Source organism: Entelurus aequoreus, linkage group LG27 (assembly GCF_033978785.1).
Source record: "Entelurus aequoreus isolate RoL-2023_Sb linkage group LG27, RoL_Eaeq_v1.1, whole genome shotgun sequence".
NCBI lineage: Eukaryota > Metazoa > Chordata > Actinopteri > Syngnathiformes > Syngnathidae > Entelurus > Entelurus aequoreus.
Window position 1 is genome coordinate 26,899,105 of NC_084757.1, and position 20,664 is coordinate 26,919,768.

At 38.8% G+C, this 20,664-nt stretch overlaps 1 protein-coding gene across 2 annotated transcripts in view; it reads left to right on the plus strand.

Moving 5' to 3' along the window:
- The first annotated feature begins 995 nt into the window (after positions 1-995).
- LOC133644514 (retinoic acid receptor RXR-gamma-B-like) overlaps positions 996-20,664 on the plus strand; it is a 141,881-nt gene continuing 122,212 nt past the window's right edge. Inside the window, exon 1 of one of the 2 annotated variants that reach the window (XM_062039046.1) lies at positions 996-1,262. Coding sequence is in view for 1 of the 2 variants with exons in the window: in XM_062039047.1 (XP_061895031.1) it covers positions 1,232-1,262 (31 nt within the window). In the remaining variant the exon portion in view is untranslated. The remainder of the gene's footprint in view (positions 1,263-20,664) is intronic. The other variant, XM_062039047.1, reaches the window with a different exon arrangement.

Sequence of the window (20,664 nt, forward strand, 5' to 3'; positions counted from 1 at the left end):
TTTTTTTGTCATTAAAAAATACAATCATGCGTGCTTACGGACTGTATCCCTGCAGACTGTATTGATCTATATTGACATACAATGTAGGAAGCAGAAATATTGATAACAGAAAGGAACAAGGTTTGTGTGAATGACTGTAAATGGGGGAGGGAGGTTTTTTGGGTTGGTGCACTAATTGTAAGTGTATCTTGTGTTTTTTATGTTGATTTAATAAAAAAATAAAACATTTTTTTATTTTATTTTTCTTTCTTGTTCGGCCCTGTGCCAATCGATCCACGGACCGGTGGTTGGGGACCACTGCCGTAGAGTATTTTGGGCTTTATTGTTATGATAATGGGGCGGTATAGCTCGGTTGGTAGAGCGGCCGTGCCAGCAACTTGAGGGTTCCAGGTTCGATCCCCGCTACTGCCATCCTAGTCATTGCCGTTGTGTCCTTGGGCAAGACACTTTACCCACCTGCTCCCAGTGCCACCCACACTGCTTTAAATGTAACTTAGATATTGGGTTTCACAATGTAAAGCGCTTTGAGTCACTTGAGAAAAAGCGCTATATAAATGTAATTCACTTCACTTCACATGATGAAAGAAAATGAAAAATAAATAAATAAAAGAAGCATTTCACAATAAATGTATTTAAAAAAAAAATAAAATTAGAAATGCAATTACATTGAGGAATATGTCATAAAAACATAATTTCAGTTGAAAATTTAAAATAAAAAAAATATATAATTTGCTTAAAAAGTTTAATATCCGGGTCGATAGTACAACGTCGACCCATGAAACACGTGGACATAAAAAGTGCATTGTTTTAAATAATTGTCTTTAAAATCACGTTGTCCTCTCTATACTTCATCCCTGCATTGTCAGCTGCCTGGTTGGAAAAAGGGAAATGATTGTATTTTTTTCTCTCTTGAAAACATTCTTGTGTCTGTCTTACAGGAAAGTAGGCCAACACGTTACGCAAAAAAAAAAAAAAAAAAAAGACAGTAAAAAAAAAATAAAAACGGGAGAGACGTTCGGTGCGGATCGTGTTGGAGCTTGACACGGAACACCGTCGTCATTGGGAGAAGCTGCTTTTTGACCGGCCCCTCCTCCTCCGCCACGGCCGGGCCCCCCGGGCGTTAGAGCCGCCTCGCACACACTCTCAGTCCGGCCCCGGGGAGAGGAATGTGGTGGGATGCCGAGCACCGCCGACTCGACAGGACAGCCACGAAGCCCCAAATAGCACCGTTATGGACGGCAGTGATCCGTACGTGCACTTAAGTAAGTACGCCTTTCACATTTACACTTTTGTTCTTCTTGGAAGAGGGGGCGGGCGAACGGGGGGTACTTCGCGGAGGAGTGTTCCCCGGCCATGGCGTCCTCTCGCCGGACTTTAACCAGCAGCTCTCTCGCTGATAGCGTCGTTGCGTGTGCAGTGGGTGTCGTAAAAGAAATCAGGTGGTGGTCAGGCAAGGTCAGAGGTTGGCGCTTTGATTGCAGCTTATGTAATTTATGGCCTGTTTCAAACTTCATTCCCTGCAAGGTAAACCGACAGAAGAAATGGCAAATGTGTTTTTGGTAAACAAACTTGCATGCAGGGGTCGGTGTAGGGCAGGGGTGTCAAAGTCATTTTAGACCGGGGGGGGGGGGGCCACATGGAGGAACATCTACTCCCAAGTGGGCCGGACTGGTAAAATCACATCATGATAACTTAAAAATAAAGACAACTTCATATTGTCTTATTTGTTTAAAAATAGAACAAGCACATTCTGAAAATGGACGAATCATAATGTTGTTGTTGGTTTTTTTTTACACTTAAATGTTGCGGTTAATAGACAGATAGTACTTTATTGATTCCTTCAGGAGAGTTCCCTCAGGGAAATTAAAATTCCAGCAGTAGTGTACAGAGTTGAGATCGAATTTAAAAAGTAAATAACGGGGGTATAAATGGAAATAAAATGAGAAAATGTTACAATAAAAATAAAAAAGCCACAATAAGAATACAAATATAACAGGGAAAATAAGAATATAACAAGAGAAACTGCAGTAGTTAGTATTAGTTAATAGTATTCTATCTTTGTCGTTATTTATACTTTCTGAATTCATCATGTTCATCAGTCAAATCATTGGTGTTAATTTTCAATCTATCAAGATAAAAATATATCAAAATCAAATTACAGGATGTTATTTATGTAGCTTGCTCATTTTCGTCGACTGGTGCATTAACATGTGTTTTTTTTTTGTTTTTTTTTACATATGTAGCGTAATCTACCAAGATACAAAGAATTGCTATTGCGACATCTAGTGGACGCATTTAGAACAGCTGTTTCTTTCATTCAAATATTTCGGCTCATTTTTATACTTAGCAAACTCATTGATTGATTGATTGATTGATTGATTGAAACTTTTATTAGTAGATTGCACACTACAGTACATATTCCGTACAATTGACCACTGAATGGTAACACCCGAATAAGTTTTTCAACTTGTTTAAGTATCAATTCATGGTAAATGCGTATTTTGGTGAAAATTGTTGAAATAAACAATTTATTGTAGTTGCCTAACCTTTTTTTTCCGCCTTGTAAATGCACATGATAACATTAAAAATGCACTTTTAACATGAAAAAAATATCAACGATAAAATGTGTTGCTGACAAATTAATTTGGACAATAGTCACCCCTATATTAGCGTCCCTTCACTGGCTCCCTGTGCGTTACCGAATCAATTTTAAACTCCTTTTATTTGTTTTTAAATGTCTAAACAACCTCGCGCCAACATATCTCTCCGACCTCCTTCAGCCTTACTGCCCCACCTGATCCCTAAGATCAGCCGATCAGCTGCTACTGACGGTCCCGGACACAAGGCTGAAGCTTAGAGGTGACAGAGCTTTCGCCGCTGCTGCTCCCAAGCTCTGGAACGACCTACCTCTTAGTGTTAGACAAGCCTCCTCTCTTCCTGTTTTTAAATCTCTTAAAAACATACTTTTATTCCATGGCTTTTAACACTGAGTGATATCCATCCTGCAATGGCGCCCCATAATACACCTGCTGTGAACCTGTTTTTATGTTGTTGTTGTTTTTTTTTTTATGTTTTATTTATTTATTTTTTATCGTGTTCTGTTTGTGTTGTGTTGTGTTTGCTCGGTTCTCGTATTATCTTTTAACCTGCCCATTGTACAGCACTTTGGCTACCCCTGTGGTAAATTTTAAATGTGCTTTATAAATAAAGTTGATTTGATTTGATTTGATAGTCGGTGACGTCATCACTCGTGTTTTTCCGGACATAAGCGAATCAGCAGCAGAAAACGTAAAGTGTGGGAACATTTCACCTTAATCTTGTTAAAGACATGAATACCTTGCTCATTTGGCGAAGTGGACCTTGCTTTTTTTATCTGGAGGATGAGATCGCTAGTCTGTAAGATAGTTACCTTGCTAGCTAATTTTGAGACGAAGTTGTGTGAAAAATACATTTAACATATATATGTAGCGTAATCTACAAAGATACAAAGAATTGCTATTGCGACATCTAGTGGACACATTTAGAACAGCTGTTTCTTTCGTTCAAAAATTTTGGCTAATTTTTATACTTAGCAAACTCATCCCGCGGGCCGGATAAAACCTGTTTGCGGGCCTGATCCGGCCCGTGGGGCGTACATTTGACACCCCTGGTGTAGGGCGTCCATCCCCTGATGTCATTTTGCTAAGTAAAGCTCCACTACTTGCTCTGTCTCCTGACTTTGCCCTTGAACCAGCTGATTGTCGCCCCCCCTGTCTTCTTCTTTCCCCTTCTATTAGCAGAATTGTTTATGTGACAGCTTTACAGCCCCATGGAGTTGGGCAACACGTGGATAGCACTGGGCCAAAGGAGCTTTTTGTGTGTATGCACGTTCAAGCCTCCTCAAGGGTTGTTGCATGCTAGGGCTGCAGGCGATATGGACAAAAAAGTATATCTCAATATATTTTTCCTTAAACTCGATATATATCTCGATATACAGTCGTGGTCAAAAGGTTACATACACTCGTGAAGGACATAATGTCATGGCTGTCTTGAGTTTCCAATCATTTCTACCACTCTTATGTTTTTGTGATAGAGTGATTGGAGCACATACTTGTTGGTTACAAAAAACATTCATGAAGTTTGGTTCTTTTATGAATTTATTATGGGTCTACTGAAAATGTGACCAAATCTGCTGGGTCAAAAGTATACGTACAGCAATGTTAATATTTGGTTACATGTCCCTTGGCAAGTTTCACTGCAATAAGGCGCTTTTAGTAGCCATCCACAAGCTTCTGGTTGAGTTTTTGACCACTCCTCTTGACAAAATTGGTGCAGTTCAGCTAAATTTGTTGGTTTTCTGACATGGACTTGTTTCTTCAGCATTGTCCACACGTTTAAGTGTTAATTCCACTGTATGTATTGGTATCGGTTGATATCGCAATCGGTAATTAAGAGTTGGACAATATCAGAATATCGGGAAAAAAGCCATTATCGGACATCTCTAGTCATGACGTCACACGTGCTGCAGTGCTGACAGAAGTTAACATGGCTGCAATTGTGGTAGGTCTCAGTCTTGCCGCATTTGTGGCAATTTCAAGGATTTTGTGCAATCAAAGACCACATTTTCTGAATTGAATTATCGCACACAGAAGATTAAGATAGAAGAGGGCAAGCATTTTGGCTCTCGCAGTTTGTTGGACCTTTTGTGTTGACATCTGCTCCCATGTGGGCGAGCAGTCGGAGGCAGGAGTGATGGAACATTGAAGTGAGTTACTAAAACATATAATTTTTGCCTGTTTTCTGCTCATTCGTCATCTATTTATTTTGTACTGTCTTTTTTTGGCGAAGAATTAGAACGCTTATTCGCATTCGACACATCGATCCATCCATCGATTTTCCACAGCTTGTCCCTTTTAATGCTGTAATTTCAATTATTACGTATGTTTAGCTTGTGTGCTTAGCTGTTGTGTAGCTGCTCGTTCCTTATAGGCTTCCATCTTTACCTTTTGTCAATAACTTGACTAAAACACAAGAAAAGAGCAATCTTGTGTTTTTATTGGAGGACATTTAGATGTTAACTGACTGCAAAGCTTTGCACATGTAGACGCACAAGTAAATGCACTGCAAAAGTTACAATGTTTTGAGCGTTTTTTCCTCAATAACACCATCACGCTAGGGCTGCAACAACTAATCGATTAAATCGATTAAAATCGATTATAAAAATAGTTGGCGATTAATTTAGTCATCGATTCGTTGGATCTATGCTATGCGCATGCGCAGAGGCAATATTTTTTTAATGTTATTTTTTAAATATTTTATTTTATTTTTTTAAATTTTTTTTAAAATAAATCTTTATTTATAAACTGCAACATGTACAGTTACGCACATGGCTCTGAGAAAGGACTGGTGCATGCGCCTCCGTTTTACGTGTGTTAGAAGAAAAAAATAAATAGATATATCGTCTATTCAGCAACATCCTTTTACAACTTTATAGCTTAAGGGGCTGATAAAACAAATTCAATTAATGCGTTTTTCCTATTTCCTATTTTTACCTTATTTCCTATGTGAAATAAGCTTTTTGCAATAGGCATTTTCTAGCATATTCTTCTTCACATCTACAGCCAGCCCTCAAAAGGGCATTGAAAATAGAAATAGAAAATGTGGGTTCTATTGTCGATGCATGTTTCTGAGATGCCCATAAAAAGTGCTATATGCCTGCTGCTTGTGTGAAAACACAGTAAAGTGCAGTAAACGATCGACAATGCACGTTAGTCATTTGTACACTTCTAGACTTGCTTACTCCTGTTTACTAGCAAAACATCAGGGGCCGTACTTATCAAGCTTCTTAGAGTGCCATTTTACACTTAAGTCCTGAGAATTTGCGAAATTTAGTCCTACTCTCAAACTTAAGAATAAAAGCTTTTTATCAAAGTTCTTAAGTCTAAGAATCACTCCTACTCTCCACGATATTTAAGAGACCTTCAGAGGTGTCTTAAGTGGTTAGGAGTTGCCAGCAGGGGATGGCACTGAGGCGAGAGAGACGTGCGCGAACGTTCAGGGAACGGAACAATGTTGTTGTTTTTTTTGATGACGAGCAGCTGATCAAACGGTATCGTTTAGACAGAGCGGATATTATTTTTGTCACAGATTTAATACTTTTCGATTCCTTGTTGATTTCTGCATGTGGCTGCAGTGGGCTAGTATATATAGAGCCACCCACACCAGTTTCAAATTAGTTGCCTAATTAATGAATTGGAAAGAAAATGTTATGACAGTAGCGTATGTGTGTGGCCGTGAGGTGAGTGACGTCAGTGAGTGTGTGGGCGATAGAAGAGAGGGAGCGGTAGCGTGAGTGCCGGCGGGTACTAGCTTGTTTTATATTATTTTGTAGTTTATTGTCAAAATATACACTCCCATTGTCCACTTAAATATTTCCAATATATTTCTTTATTCTTAGACAAGGGATTCCCTTCCGTGATTGGTCATTTCTATGGACACAGAAATTACGTCACCTAAAATTCCGTTTACGGCACATAGTAATGTCGTAATTCAGCTCTGAGTGTGACACTTAAGATTCAGTCCTACACTTCGCTGAAAGTGTGAGTAAGACGCTTGATAACTAACTTTTAAGTGCAGCTTTCAGCGAAGAATTTATTTACTCTTAAGTCAACTCTTAGCAGACTTCTTAGGAGTAATTCTAAGAAGCTTGATAAGTACGGCCCCAGGAATCCACAGTACGGGATTGAACTTTGGCTGTAATATGTGTTAAATGCCTGAATTTTTCAATATGTTGCTAGATAGTTGCAATGTCTTGAGTCCGTTTTTTCTCTAAAACATTACATCTGTGCATTCTCGTACCAATTTGTTATCAACATGTTACTGTAAAGGCATTTCATATGACAAATATTTCAACAATGCGTACTTTCATGCAAAACATAAGAAAAGTGACTTTTAGTGCTTGCAACTTCAAGCATAACAGTCAGCTGAGAGACAGCTATTGTCTTAAAACACTCTTAATGAGGAACTGCACTTTTTTTTTTTTTGTGCCTATCATTCACAATCCTTATGTAAGACACATATTTTTTTCTTGTTTTGATGCATTCTAAATAGTAAATAAATTCAATCCAAAGTCCACTTTCAATGCAGCCTATGTGGATCGCTTTATTCTGCCTATAAAAGCCCTTAAGAACATCCCAACACCTCCTTTAAGGTTTTATATACAGTACATGATGTAAGTATATATGTAATGTAGTAAAAGGCACATTTCTTAAACCATTTGATATGATGTATTTTGCTTATTTTAAGCATTACAACTCACTGTAGACTTCATGAGTGCCAACAAACATAATGAGACATCACATACTGTACAATGTCTGCTGTCATTAGGATGCCGACTGATAGAATCTTGTTATGGTCCCGTTTAGATGAAAAATGGCCAATAATTCACGCGTCGTTTCATGTCGTTCTCGCTATTTCTGAGTCTAAATTGACTGTCAGACTGTACCAACTTGTTGGATTACGTCCTAATCCTTCTACTATCCAGGTTAGGTGCATGTTTTTTGATCTACAATAAACTTCCACAGGAAAGTAAGCGAGGAAGCAGCTTATCAGTCGATGATGTCTTGCGAGCTTGTGATCACGTCTGTCATGCATATAATCACGTTTCATCAAACAAACATATGGTAAATGGGTTATACTTGTATACAGAGCCCTTTTCTACCTTCAAGGTACTCAAAGCGCTTTGACACTATTTCCACATTCACACACTGATGGCTGCCATGCAAGGCCACAACCACGACCCATCAGGAGCAAGGGTGAAGTGTCTTGCTCAAGGGCACAACGGACGTGACGAGGTTGGTAGAAGGTGGCGATCGAACCGGGAACCCTCAGGTTGCTGGCACGGTCACTCTCCCAACCGCGCCACGCCGTCCCCAATATATTAACGTTGTTGCCCCAGGGGACACATGGCACACTGACAAAGCGTAATCTTTTGTTACTATAACAATCTACAAGGTTAATATAGTTGGCTTCTCTTTCTTCCCCTCCATTCTTTTGTATTTCAAGTTATCATTACATATATGTATTGTTGCATTTGAACAATTGAATTGTTGATAATAGAGGTAATTATTGTCATTCATTATCAATAGTGATATTTCTATTGGTATTTGTATTGCTCCATTTGTAGCCTAATGTTCATTGTTATTTCTGTATCATTTATTTCACTAACTGCTTCTTTGTTATCACTCTTACCATCATATTTGTACATATCTTATTTGCTGATGTTGTTGTTGTTATTGTTGTGTTTGCTGTTGTTGTTGTTGTTGTCTCCATTTAATTAAGTCTAATACAAATAAGGCAATAAGAGAAGTATCCCACACTTCTCTTTTGTAAAGTAAATTTGTACAGCCGATATGGGCATCTACATCAACTATATGATTTGCCTGAGTAGCTGGACAGGACAAAAAAGAAATAAATAAATACATAGTCTGTCTGCGTTAGCGCTTATAATAACAATATCACTAAAACTTGGTTGATATTCAATTGACGAAATATAAATGGAGTATTGTTGGCGGTTTTTGGCTTGTTATCTATTGTGTTTTATAAGCGCAATAGAGGACCTTCCAATGGCTGCGCTGTAAGTGGACTTTTATTCACGTTTATTGACTTTTTTTTTTGTCTTTCATGATTGTGAACGATAGGCAAAACTCGTGCAGTTCCCCTTTAAGTTGAGGTACCACTGTACGTTTGGGGACGGCGTGGCGAAGTTGGTAGAGTGGCCGTGCCAGCAATCAGAGGGTTTCTGGTTACTGGGGTTCGATCCCCACCTTCTACCATCCTAGTCACGTCCGTCGTGTCCTTGGGCAAGACACTTCACCCTTGCTCCTGATGGGTGCTGGTAGCGCCTTGCATGGCAGCTCCCTCCATCAGTGTGTGAATGTGTGTGTGAATGGGTGAATGTGGAAATACTGTCAAAGCGCTTTGAGTACCTTGAAGGTAGAAAAGCGCTATACAAGTATAACCCATTTATCATTTATTTATTTATTTACCAAAAAGTTGTTGTGATTGTATTGTATAGCACAGGGGTGCCCACACTGTTTCTGCAGGCGAGCTACTTTTCAATTGATCAAGTCGTGGGGATCTACCTCATTCATATATATAATTTATATTTACTTATTTATGAAATATATGTTTTTGTAAACAAGTTAAAGGTGTTTAATGATAATGCAAGCATGTTTAACACATATAGTTAATATTGTTAATAAATTAAAGGTGTTTAATGATAATACATGAATGTTTAATACATATAGTTAATATTGTTAACAAGTTAAAGGTGTTTAAAGATAATACAAGCATGTTTAACACATATAGTTAATATTGTTAACAAGTTAAATGTGTTTAATGATAATACAAGCATGTTTAATACATATAGTTAATATTGTTAATAAGTTAAAGGTGTTTAAAGATAATACAAGCATGTTTAACACATATATTTAATATTGTTAACAAGTTAAAGGTGTTTAAAGATAATACAAGCATGTTTAACACATATAGTTAATATTGTTAACAAGTTAAAGGTGTTTAAAGATAATACAAGCATGTTTAATACATATAGTTAATATTGTTAATAAGTTAAAGGTGTTTAAAGATAATACAAGCATGTTTAACACATATATTTAATATTGTTAACAAGTTAAAGGTGTTTAAAGATAATACAAGCATGTTTAACACATATAGTTAATATTGTTAACAAGTTAAAGGTGTTTAAAGATAATACAAGCATGTTTAACACATATAGTTAATATTGTTAATAAGTTAAAGGTGTTTAATGATAATAAAAGCATGTTTAACACATATAGTTAATATTGTTAACAAGTTAAAGGTGTTTAATGATAATACAAGCATGTTTAACACATATAGTTAATATTGTTAACAAGTTAAAGGTGTTTAAAGATAATACAAGCATGTTTAACACATATAGTTAATATTGTTAACAAGTTAAAGGTGTTTAATGATAATACAAGCATGTTTAATACATATAGTTAATATTGTTAACAAGTTAAAGGTGTTTGAAGATAATACAAGCATGGTTAACACATATATTTAATATTGTTAACAAGTTAAAGGTGTTTAAAGATAATACAAGCATGTTTAACACATATAGTTAATATTGTTAACAAGTTAAAGGTGTTTAAAGATAATACAAGCATGTTTAACACATATAGTTAATATTGTTAACAAGTTAAAGGTGTTTAAAGATAATACAAGCATGTTTAACACATATAGTTAATATTGTTAATAAGTTAAAGGTGTTTAATGATAATACAAGCATGTTTAACACATACAGTTAATATTGTTAACAAGTTAAAGGTGTTTAATGATAATACAAGCATGTTTAACACATATAGTTAATATTGTTAACAAGTTAAAGGTGTTTAAAGATAATACAAGCATGTTTAACACATATAGTTAATATTGTTAACAAGTTAAAGGTGTTTAAAGATAATACAAGCATGTTTAACACATATAGTTAATATTGTTAATAAGTTAAAGGTGTTTAATGATAATGCAAGCATGTTTAACACATATAGTTAATATTGTTAACAAGTTAAAGGTGTTTAATGATAATACAAGCATGTTTAACACATATAGTTAATATTGTTAACAAGTTAAAGTTGTTTAAAGATAATACAAGCATGTTTAACACATATAGTTAATATTGTTAACAAGTTAAAGGTGTTTAATGATAATACAAGCATGTTTAACACATATAGTTAAAATTGTTAACAAGTTAAAGGTGTTTAAAGATAATACAAGCATGTTTAACACATATAGTTAATATTGTTAACAAGTTAATGGTGTTTAAAGATAATACAAGCATGTTTAACACATATAGTTAATATTGTTAATAAGTTAAAGGTGTTTAAAGATAATACAAGCATGTTTAACACATATAGTTAATATTGTTAACAAGTTAAAGGTGTTTAAAGATAATACAAGCATGTTTAACACATATAGTTAAAATTGTTAACAAGTTAAAGGCGTTTAAAGATAATACAAGCATGTTTAAAACATATAGTTAATATTGTTAACAAGTTAAAGGTGTTTAATGATAATACAAGCATGTTCAATACATATAGATTCCTTTCTTTCATGAAGAAAATAATGTAAATTGGTGTATTACCTGATTCTGATGACTTGCATTGATTGGAATCAGACAATGGTGCTGATAACGTCCGCATTTTCAAATGCAGGAGAAAAAAAGTCCTCCTTTCTGTCCAATACCACATGAAAGTGGTTGGTTTTTGGCATCTTATTTGTCCAGCTTCCGTACTCCTTTGTATACACTTTACAAGAAATACATTGGCGGAAAACTCCGTAGCTTGCTAGCTTGTGCACGCCAGCTTTCTGAGACTCTTATTTTGTTAGCGCAGGCAGGATGAAGCAGGGCTTTTATTGTGCAACTGTGCAGTCGGTCTTTGGAGTTTTGACGACAGGTACGGCGCCAGAGTCTGTTGAAATAAAAAGTGTTTCTCGCCTTCCCGTCAGTAATTTTTTCTTAATAATGAGCTGGCAGCAGCCAGCGTCATCTCAGAAGACCCTCGGGTGCCGTGAATGTCAATCAAGTGACGAAAGTGAAACATTTTTTACATTTATTTTTCACTAAAGAAGGATTCGGTGAATGCGCATATGAAACTGGTGGGGTTCGGTACCTCCAACAAGGTTAAGGACCACTGCCTTAGAGTCACTATTATTATGCTCACGTTAGCTTGCTAGCATGCTAACATTAGCATGCTAACTTTTTTAGCTAGTTTTGCAACCGTTTCACCCAGGGTCATTAAACTTGGTATGTGACACTTGTTACCTGTTAGCATGCAAACGATTTCATGCTAGTAAGCTAACTTAAGCATGCTAACTTTTTCTTCTGATTATACTTATTTTTTTTCTATTTCCGTAGCCATATACCTTTGAGTCGTATAACTTGGTATATGAAACATGCCAACTGTTATCATGCTATCGTTAGCACACATGCTACGTGTTATAATTTTTTTGTAAACATGCTACTGTTTTAGGCTAGCTCTGTGGCTCTTTTTGTACAGTGACACCAAAAACTCCCGGATTCAGACACTCGGCACCATCTAATAGGTACGGCGGCTTCCGGCGAACCCCGGCCAGAGGTCCAGGGCACAGATAGCAGGCCCATCAAAATTTTCCGCTGGAATTTTCTAGTTCTTCTTACAAACCCTGTTTCCATATGAGTTGGGAAATTGTGTTAGATGTAAATATAAACGGAATACAATGATTTGCAAATAATTTTCAACCCATATTCAGTTGAATATGCTACAAAGACAACATATTTGATGTTCAAACTGATAAACTTTTTTTTTTTGCAAAAAATGATTAACTTTAGAATTTGATGCCAGCAACACGTGACAAAGAAGTTGGGAAAGGTGGCAATAAATACTGATAAAGTTGAGAAATGCTCATCAAACACTTATTTGGAACATCCCACAGGTGAACAGGCAAATTGGGAACAGGTGGGTGCCATGATTGGGTATAAAAGTAGATTCCATGAAATGCTCAGTCATTCACAAACAAGGATGGGGCGAGGGTCACCACTTAGTCAACAAATGCGTGAGCAAATTGTTGAACAGTTTAAGAAAAACCTTTCTCAACCAGCTATTGCAAGGAATTTAGGGATTTCACCATCTACGGTCCGTAATATCATTAAAAGGTTCAGAGAATCTGGAGAAATCACTGCACGTAAGCAGCTAAGCCCGTGACCTTCGATCCCTCAGGCTGTACTGCATCAACAAGCGACATCAGTGTGTAAAGGATATCACCACATGGGCTCAGGAACACTTCAGAAACCCACTGTCAGTAACTACAGTTGGTCGCTACATCTGTAAGTGCAAGTTAAAACTCTCCTATGTGAGGCGAAAACCGTTTATCAACAACACCCAGAAACGCTGTCTGCTTCGCTGGGCCTGAACTCATCTAAGATGGACTGATACAAAGTGGAAAAGTGTTCTGTCGTCTGACGAGACCACATTTCAAATTGTTTTTGGAAACTGTGGACGTTGTGTCCTCCGGACCAAAGAGGAAAAGAACCATCCGGATTGTTATAGTCGCAAAGTTGAAAAACCAGCATCTGTGATGGTATGGGGGTGTTTTAGTGCCCAAGACATGGGTAACTTACACATCTGTGAAGGCGCCATTAATGCTGAAAGGTTACATACAGGTTTTGGAGCAACATATGTTGCCATCCAAGCAATGTTACTATGGACGCCCCTGCTTATTTCAGCAAGACAATGTCAAGCCACGTGTTACACCAACGTGGCTTCATAGTAAAATAGTGCGGGTACTAGACTGGCCTGCCTGTAGTCCAGACCTGTGTGGCGCATTATGAAGCCTAAAATACCACAACGGAGACCCCCGGACTGTTGAACAACTTTTGCTGTACATCAAGCAAGAATGGGAAAGAATTCCACCTGAGAAGCTTCAAAAATGTGTCTCCTCAGTTCCCAAACGTTTACTGAGTGTTGTTAAAAGGAAAGGCCATGTAACACAGTGGTGAACATGCCCTTTCCCAACTACTTTGGCACGTGTTGCAGCCATGAAATTCTAAGTTAATTATTATTTGCAAAAAAAAAAAAAAGTTTATGAGTTTGAACATCAAATATCTTGTCTTTGTAGTGAATTCAATTGAATATGAGTTGAAAAGGATTTGCAAATCATTGTATTCCGTTTATATTTACATCTAACACAATTTCCCAACTCATATGGAAACGGGGTTTGTACATTTCGAGGCAGCGAGTAAACAACTTTTGACTCTCAGGCGCTCATGCAGGCTTAAAGGTAAACACAATAAATGTATTTGGAAACGGTACAATAACCTTTTTCACAATATTTATCATCCAACCCTTTTCTTTTCATCCCTATCCTTGCCGTAACATTGTGTATGACAAATGGTATGCTTTGGCTCATCATCTCTCTCCAGCTATTATGTTGGATGGCATTCTGTTGTGCAACAGTACAATTGACTGTGTGTTTACTGTATGTGATGCGTGCTGTTCTTCTGAGAAAGAACGCGGCGTGTAGCCCACATCAGACCGTTGTGTGGCATTAAATAATAGCATGAAATGGGGCCCTTTGAGCTACAAACTGCCTCATTATTTTATCGGGGAAATCTCGGCACCATTTCAGAGAGTCTGAAAATTGTTTCCATAAACCAACGCGCCTCCCAGGGGAATGGAAGAGACATCTGGATGGGACGACATGTAGAGGTCTCACAGACCGGATATGGAATATTTTTGGTTCACAAGACATCCCGGCATTGTAATTGACTGACTAGTAAGATAGGAAATGTTATTTTCTGGCTTTTTTGTTGCAACTCCATAGTCTTAGAGCAGGGGTGTCAAACTCATTTTAGATCGGGCGCCACATGGAGAAAAATCTACCGTACTCCCAAGGTAAAATCACGGCACGATAACTTAAAAATAAAGACAACTTCAGGTTCTTTTCTTTGTTTAAAAATAGAACAATCACATTCTGAAATTGTACAAATTATAATGTTGACGCTGTTTTACACTTACATGTTGCGGTTAGTAGTATTCTATCCTTATTTGTAGTTATATTTTCTGGATAAATTATGTGATAATGTTCATCAGTCAACTCGTTGGTGTTAATTTTCAATCTATCAAGATAAAAACATAATGTCAAAATCAAATTACAGGATGTTATTTACGTAGTTTGCTCATTTTCCTCGACTGATGTACTAACATCATGTGGTTTATTTTGTGCATATGTAGCATCATCTACGAAGATACAAAGAATTGCTATTGCGACATCCAGTGGACTTATTTAGAACAGCGTTTTCCTTCATTCAAAATGTTCAGGTTAATTTTTATACTTAGCAAACTCGGGCCGTACGTTTGACACCCAATCGTGCAATTATGTCCAACGTGGCGAACCTGCTTTTTAATTTTTTTTAATTTTTATCGGCACATGTTCTATTGTAAGTATGAAATAAATAAGACCTGCATCCAAACATAATTAGGACCACATTGAACAAAAACAGAGCGGTAAACCTGATTTGAGAATCAGGTTTGTAGAATTCACCAATTGCAATTACCGTATTTTCCGGACTATAAGGCGCACTTAAAATCACTTTTTTCCCCTCAAAACTCGACAGTGCGCCTTATAACCTGGTGTTAAGTAATACGTTTGGTTGAGCTTACCCACCTCGAAGCAATTTTATTTGGTACATGATGTAATAAGTGTGACCAGTAGATGGCAGTCACACATAAGAGATAATAATAATAATAATACATTTTATTTATATAGCGCTTTTCTAAAAACTCAAAGGCACTTTACATAGTATAAAATCATAAAATCAGTACACACAGGACAGTTAAAAAGCAGTGGAGGCAGGACAGATTACACATAACATGGGACAAACATGAGAGGACATTACAAGACACAACATATGAATCATATATTAAAAGCAGTTTTGAAGAGGTGAGTTTTGAGATGTGATTTGAATGATGGAAGGTCTGTACAGTCACGGATGTGTTTGGGGAGAGAGTTCCAGAGGGTGGGAGCAGCGATGGAGAAGGCCCTGTCACCCCAGGTCCGGTGCTTGGTTCTGATAGGTGGGGATAGGAGGTTGGCGTCGGAGGAGCGGAGGCTGCGGGAAGGGGTGTGGCGGTGGAGCATGTTGGTGAGGTAGCAGGGGGCCTGGTTGTGGAGGGCTTTGTGGGTGAGGAGGAGGATTTTAAAATGGATACGATAAGGGACGGGGAGCCAGTGGAGCTTCTGAAGGACTGGGGTGATGTGGTCGCGGGAGCGGGTGTGGGTGAGCAGGCGGGCGGCAGAGTTTTGAATGTATTGAAGTTTATTGAGGACTTTGGAAGATGAACCGTAGAGGATGCTATTGCAGTAGTCGAGTCTGGAGGTGATGAAAGCATGGATCAAGGTTTCGGCGGCAGAGAAGGAGAGTGATGGACGGAGACGGGCAATATTTTTCAGATGAAAGAAAGCAGTTCTTGTGATGTTGTTGACATGATGTTCAAAGGAGAGGTTGCTGTCCAGGAGAACTCCGAGGTTGCGGATGTGAGTGGAGGGGGACAGAGTGGATTTGTCGACAGTGAGGGTGAAGTTGTGAGCAGTTTTGGTGAGAGATTTGGGACCGATGATGAGCATATCAGATTTTTCACAGTTGAGCTGGAGGAAGTTTGATTGCATCCATGATTTTATTTCGGTGAGGCAGTTGGTCAGGGTGGAGTGAGTTACGGTGGTGAGGGATTTGGTGGAGATGTACAGTTGGACGTCGTCAGCGTAGCAGTGGAAATGGAGGTGATGACGGCGGATGATATTACCAAGGGGGAGCATGTAGAGGATGAAGAGAAGTGGACCAAGCACCGAACCCTGGGGGACGCCTTGTGACAGAGGGGCGGTGGAGGAGGTGCAGTTGTTAATGCTGATGAATTGTTGTCGGTTTGTGAGATATGATTTTAGCCAGGAGAGGGCGGTACCAGTGATGTTGAGAGATGATTCCAGGCGGGAGAGGAGGATGGTGTGGCTGATGGTGTCGAAGGCTGCTGTGAGGTCGAGGAGAAGGAGGATGCTGAGGTGGCCGGAGTCTGAGGAGAGGAGGAGGTCATTTGTGACTTTGAGGAGGGCTGTTTCTGTGCTGTGACGTGAGCGGAAACCGGATTGAAATGGTTCGAACAGATCATTGGAGGTGAGGTGGGTGTTGAGTTGAGTGGCGACGGCACGTTCCAGAATTTTTGACAGAAAGGGGAGGTTGGAGATGGGCCGGAAGTTGCTCATGGTGTCGGGGTTGAGTCCAGGTTTTTTGAGGATGGGGGTGACAGCTGCCAGTTTGAGGGTGTGGGGGACTGAGCCAGAACTGAGGGAGGAGTTGATGATGTTGATGATGAGTGGGGAAATGGCTGGGAGGCAGTTTTTTACAAGTGAGGATGGAATGGGGTCCAGGGCACAGGTGGAGCTTTTCATGCCTGCCATGAGTCTGGACAGCTGGATAGGGGACACGGGAGAGAAGTGAGAAAGGGACTGTGTGGAGCAGGGGGGGCAGACAGGCGGGGAGGTGGAGGAAGTGGCGGAGGTGGACAGGTTGCTGTAGATGGTGTCTATTTTATTTTGGAAAAATGAGAGAAAGGCGTTGCACTTGGTGACTGTGAAGGAGTTGGAGATGTTGTCGCTGGGTTTGAGGAGTTTATTTATTGTGGTGAAGAGAGTCTTGGGGTTGGAAGAGTCAGAGTGTATGAGGTTGGAGTAGTAGGTGGACCGAGCTGAGTTGAGGGCATCTTTGTACAGGTGGAGGTGATCAGTGTAGGCTTGTTGATGGACTGTTAAACCGGTTTTCTTGTAGAGTCGTTCAAGTTGACGTTTACGGGATTTTAATTTGTGGAGTTCAGGGGTGTACCAGGGTGCTGAGTGTGTGAAAGTGACTGTTTTAGTTTTGATGGGAGCCAGTTGATCAAGACAGGAGGAGAGTGTATGGTTGTAGTGGTCCACGAGGTCTGAGGGGTTGTCAGGTGACGGGGGAGGGGAGGTGGACATCTGGGTGGCAAGAGAGGCTGAGAGAGCAGAGGGGGAGATGGATTTAATGTTCCGGAAGGATATTTTGCGTGTATCTTTGGGAGTGGGAATGGGGATGTTAATGTCCATAATAATTGCCAGGTGATCAGAGATGTTGAGGCTGGAGAGCTGATTTATTGTGAGGCCAGAGGAGCAGACGAGATCAAGGGTGTGACCACGGGTGTGAGTGGGGAAGTCGATATGTTGTTTGAAATTGTGACAGTGTAGCAGATCCAGGAACTCAGTAGCCGGTTTATTGTTGGAGTCGTTGACATGGAAGTTGAAATCACCCAGGAGAAGAACGGAAGGAGAGATGGAACAGAGCTGGGTCAGAAAATCAGAAAAATCAGAGAGAAAGGAGGGGTTTTGTTTGGGAGGGCGATAAATGACAGCAGTGACAAGAGGAGTGGGGCCGGATAGTTTGAAAGCAGTATGTTCAAATGAAGAAATATCAGGAATGGAAATGGAGGTTGTTTTAATGAATTTTCTGTATATTGTTGCCACGCCACCTCCCCGCCCCTCAGGGCGAGCTTTTTCGATGTAGGTGAAGTTGGGGGGAGTGGTCTGGTTTAGTGAGAAATAGTCCAGGGGTTTGTGCCAGGTTTCAGTGAGACAGAGGAAATCAAGATTATTGTCCGTTATAAATTCATTCAGGATGAGGCTTTTGTTGTTGAGTGAGCGGGTGTTGAACAGAGCCAGTTTCAGGTGGTGTTGCTTTGTGATTGGCTGTGAGGACTGAGGAAGTGGACGGAGATTGGTCAGATTCACATGCTGTTTGTTGTGATGACGTAATGAAGAAGTTGGAGGACGGCAGGAGGACCAGAAGGAAGGAATGGAGTTTGGCGACGAGAAGTTGTACATGAGATACATGTAGGTTGCTCCGTTGTATGTGCTTCAACATACGAGTATTATTATGGTGTGTGCGTAAGGTAAGACCTTATCTGGCGTTTTGTTTCGCAATATTATACAAAAGCAACTTTTCTTACCTTCTATTACTTGCTGATCTGTATTTGGGATCTGCATAAATCCTGAAAAATTGCGCGTTCCCGCATTTGTAGTCCGTGCCGAAACCGTAGTCGATAAACTTCTTCTTTTTCTCTATGTTCTTGTTATGGGACATTCATCCTCCGCTGTTGCCATTTCTAATATAAAGTAGTGTAAAGTTCTTACTTATATCTGTCAGTAAACTCGTCATGAAAGCGCTAAAACATACCGGTGTAGTGAGTTTACATTATTCACCCAAGGAACTTTAGTTATTAGAGAGTTCCAGCCGGATGTTTTTTCACGAGACACATTTCCGATGTTGTTGTTTCCGTATGAGGAGATGCTGCTCCGTTATTGATTGAAGTAAAGTCTGAATGTCATTAAAACAGTTTGCTCCATCTTTTGACAATTCTTCCACACCCGTCCTTGCACGCTACACCGCTACAACAAAGATGGAGGGGTTGAAGACGCTGTCGAAGGTGAGCCACGTAAATAAGACAGCCCACAAAACGGCGCATCCGGAATCAACTGTCAGAAAGCGGCTTGAAGATAATCTGTAAAACATAATCTATGCAACATTTTGACCGAAGAACCACCATTATATGTTATGTAGACCAGTGGTCCACAACCTTTTTGTAACTGCGGACCAGTCAACGCTTGAAAATTTGTCCCGGGGGGTGGGGGGGGGGGGTGCGTGTTGGGGTTGGCATAAACAAATACAATCATGTGTGTTTACGGACTGTATCCCTGCAGACTGTATTGATCTGTATTGATATATAATGTAGGAACCAGAAATATTAATAACAGAAAGAAACAAACCTTTTGTGCGAATGAGTGTGAATGAGGAGGGAGGTTTATTGGGTTGGTGCACTAATTGTAAGTGTATCTTGTGTTTTTTATGTTGATTTAATGAAAATAAATTACAAAAAATTAATAAAATAAAAAAAATACAGTATATATGTATATATATATTTTAATTTCTTGTGCGGCCCCGTACCAATCGATCCACGGACCGGTGGTTGGGGACCACTGATGTAGACCACAAAGAAGTGTTTCAATTTAGAAAAAAAAAAAATGACTCCTTTAATGTGCCCTATAATCCGGTATGCCTTATATATGAAAAAATAGACCATTAATCGGCAGTGCGCCTTATAATCCGGTGCGCCCTATGGTCCGGAAAATACGGTAAGTCTCAGAGGTCCAACAGTAATTTAGACTTTCTCCCCCCGAGGGTGCTCTTGACTTTTGGGATCTCATTTAGCTTCATCCAAACTTCATCTTCGTCAGAGTCACAATCTTTAAAATGCAAATTACACTCCTCTTGCTTGGTTTGTCCCATTTTTGTGCGAGTTAATTTGATTGGAGAGGTCCATACTTTTCTCACATTCCCATAATTTGGATATGTATGCAGGCTGACACCTTCATTAGTTGTATTGCTGCAACCTGCACCTCGAAGCCATATTTGATAATTTCTTCAAATTCTGTGCAATAATATCGTAATTCGGGATGAAGATGCTACCAAAACACCTGCTACGCGTGGCTCGGTTGGTAGCAACTTGAGGTTTGATCCCCGCTTCCTCCATCTTAGTCACTGTCGTCGTGTCCTTGGGCAAGAAACTTTACCCACCTGCTCCCAGTGCCACCCACACTGATTTAAATGTAGCTTAAAGATGATTCTCTAGAGCAGGGGTCCCCAAACTTTTTTGACTCGCAGGCCGCATTGGGTTAAAAGGATTTGGCCGTGTATATATATATATATATATATATATATATATATATATATATATATATATATATATATATATATATATATATATATATATATATATATATATATATATATATATATATGTATGTGTATATATATATATATATATGTATGTGTATATATATATGTATGTATATGTGTGTGTATATATATATATGTATATGTGTGTGTATATATATATATATATGTATGTATGTGTGTGTGTGTATATATACAATTGTGTGTGTATATATATATACACATATATATATATATATATATATATACATATATATATATACATATATATATATATATATACACATATATATATATATATATATATATAT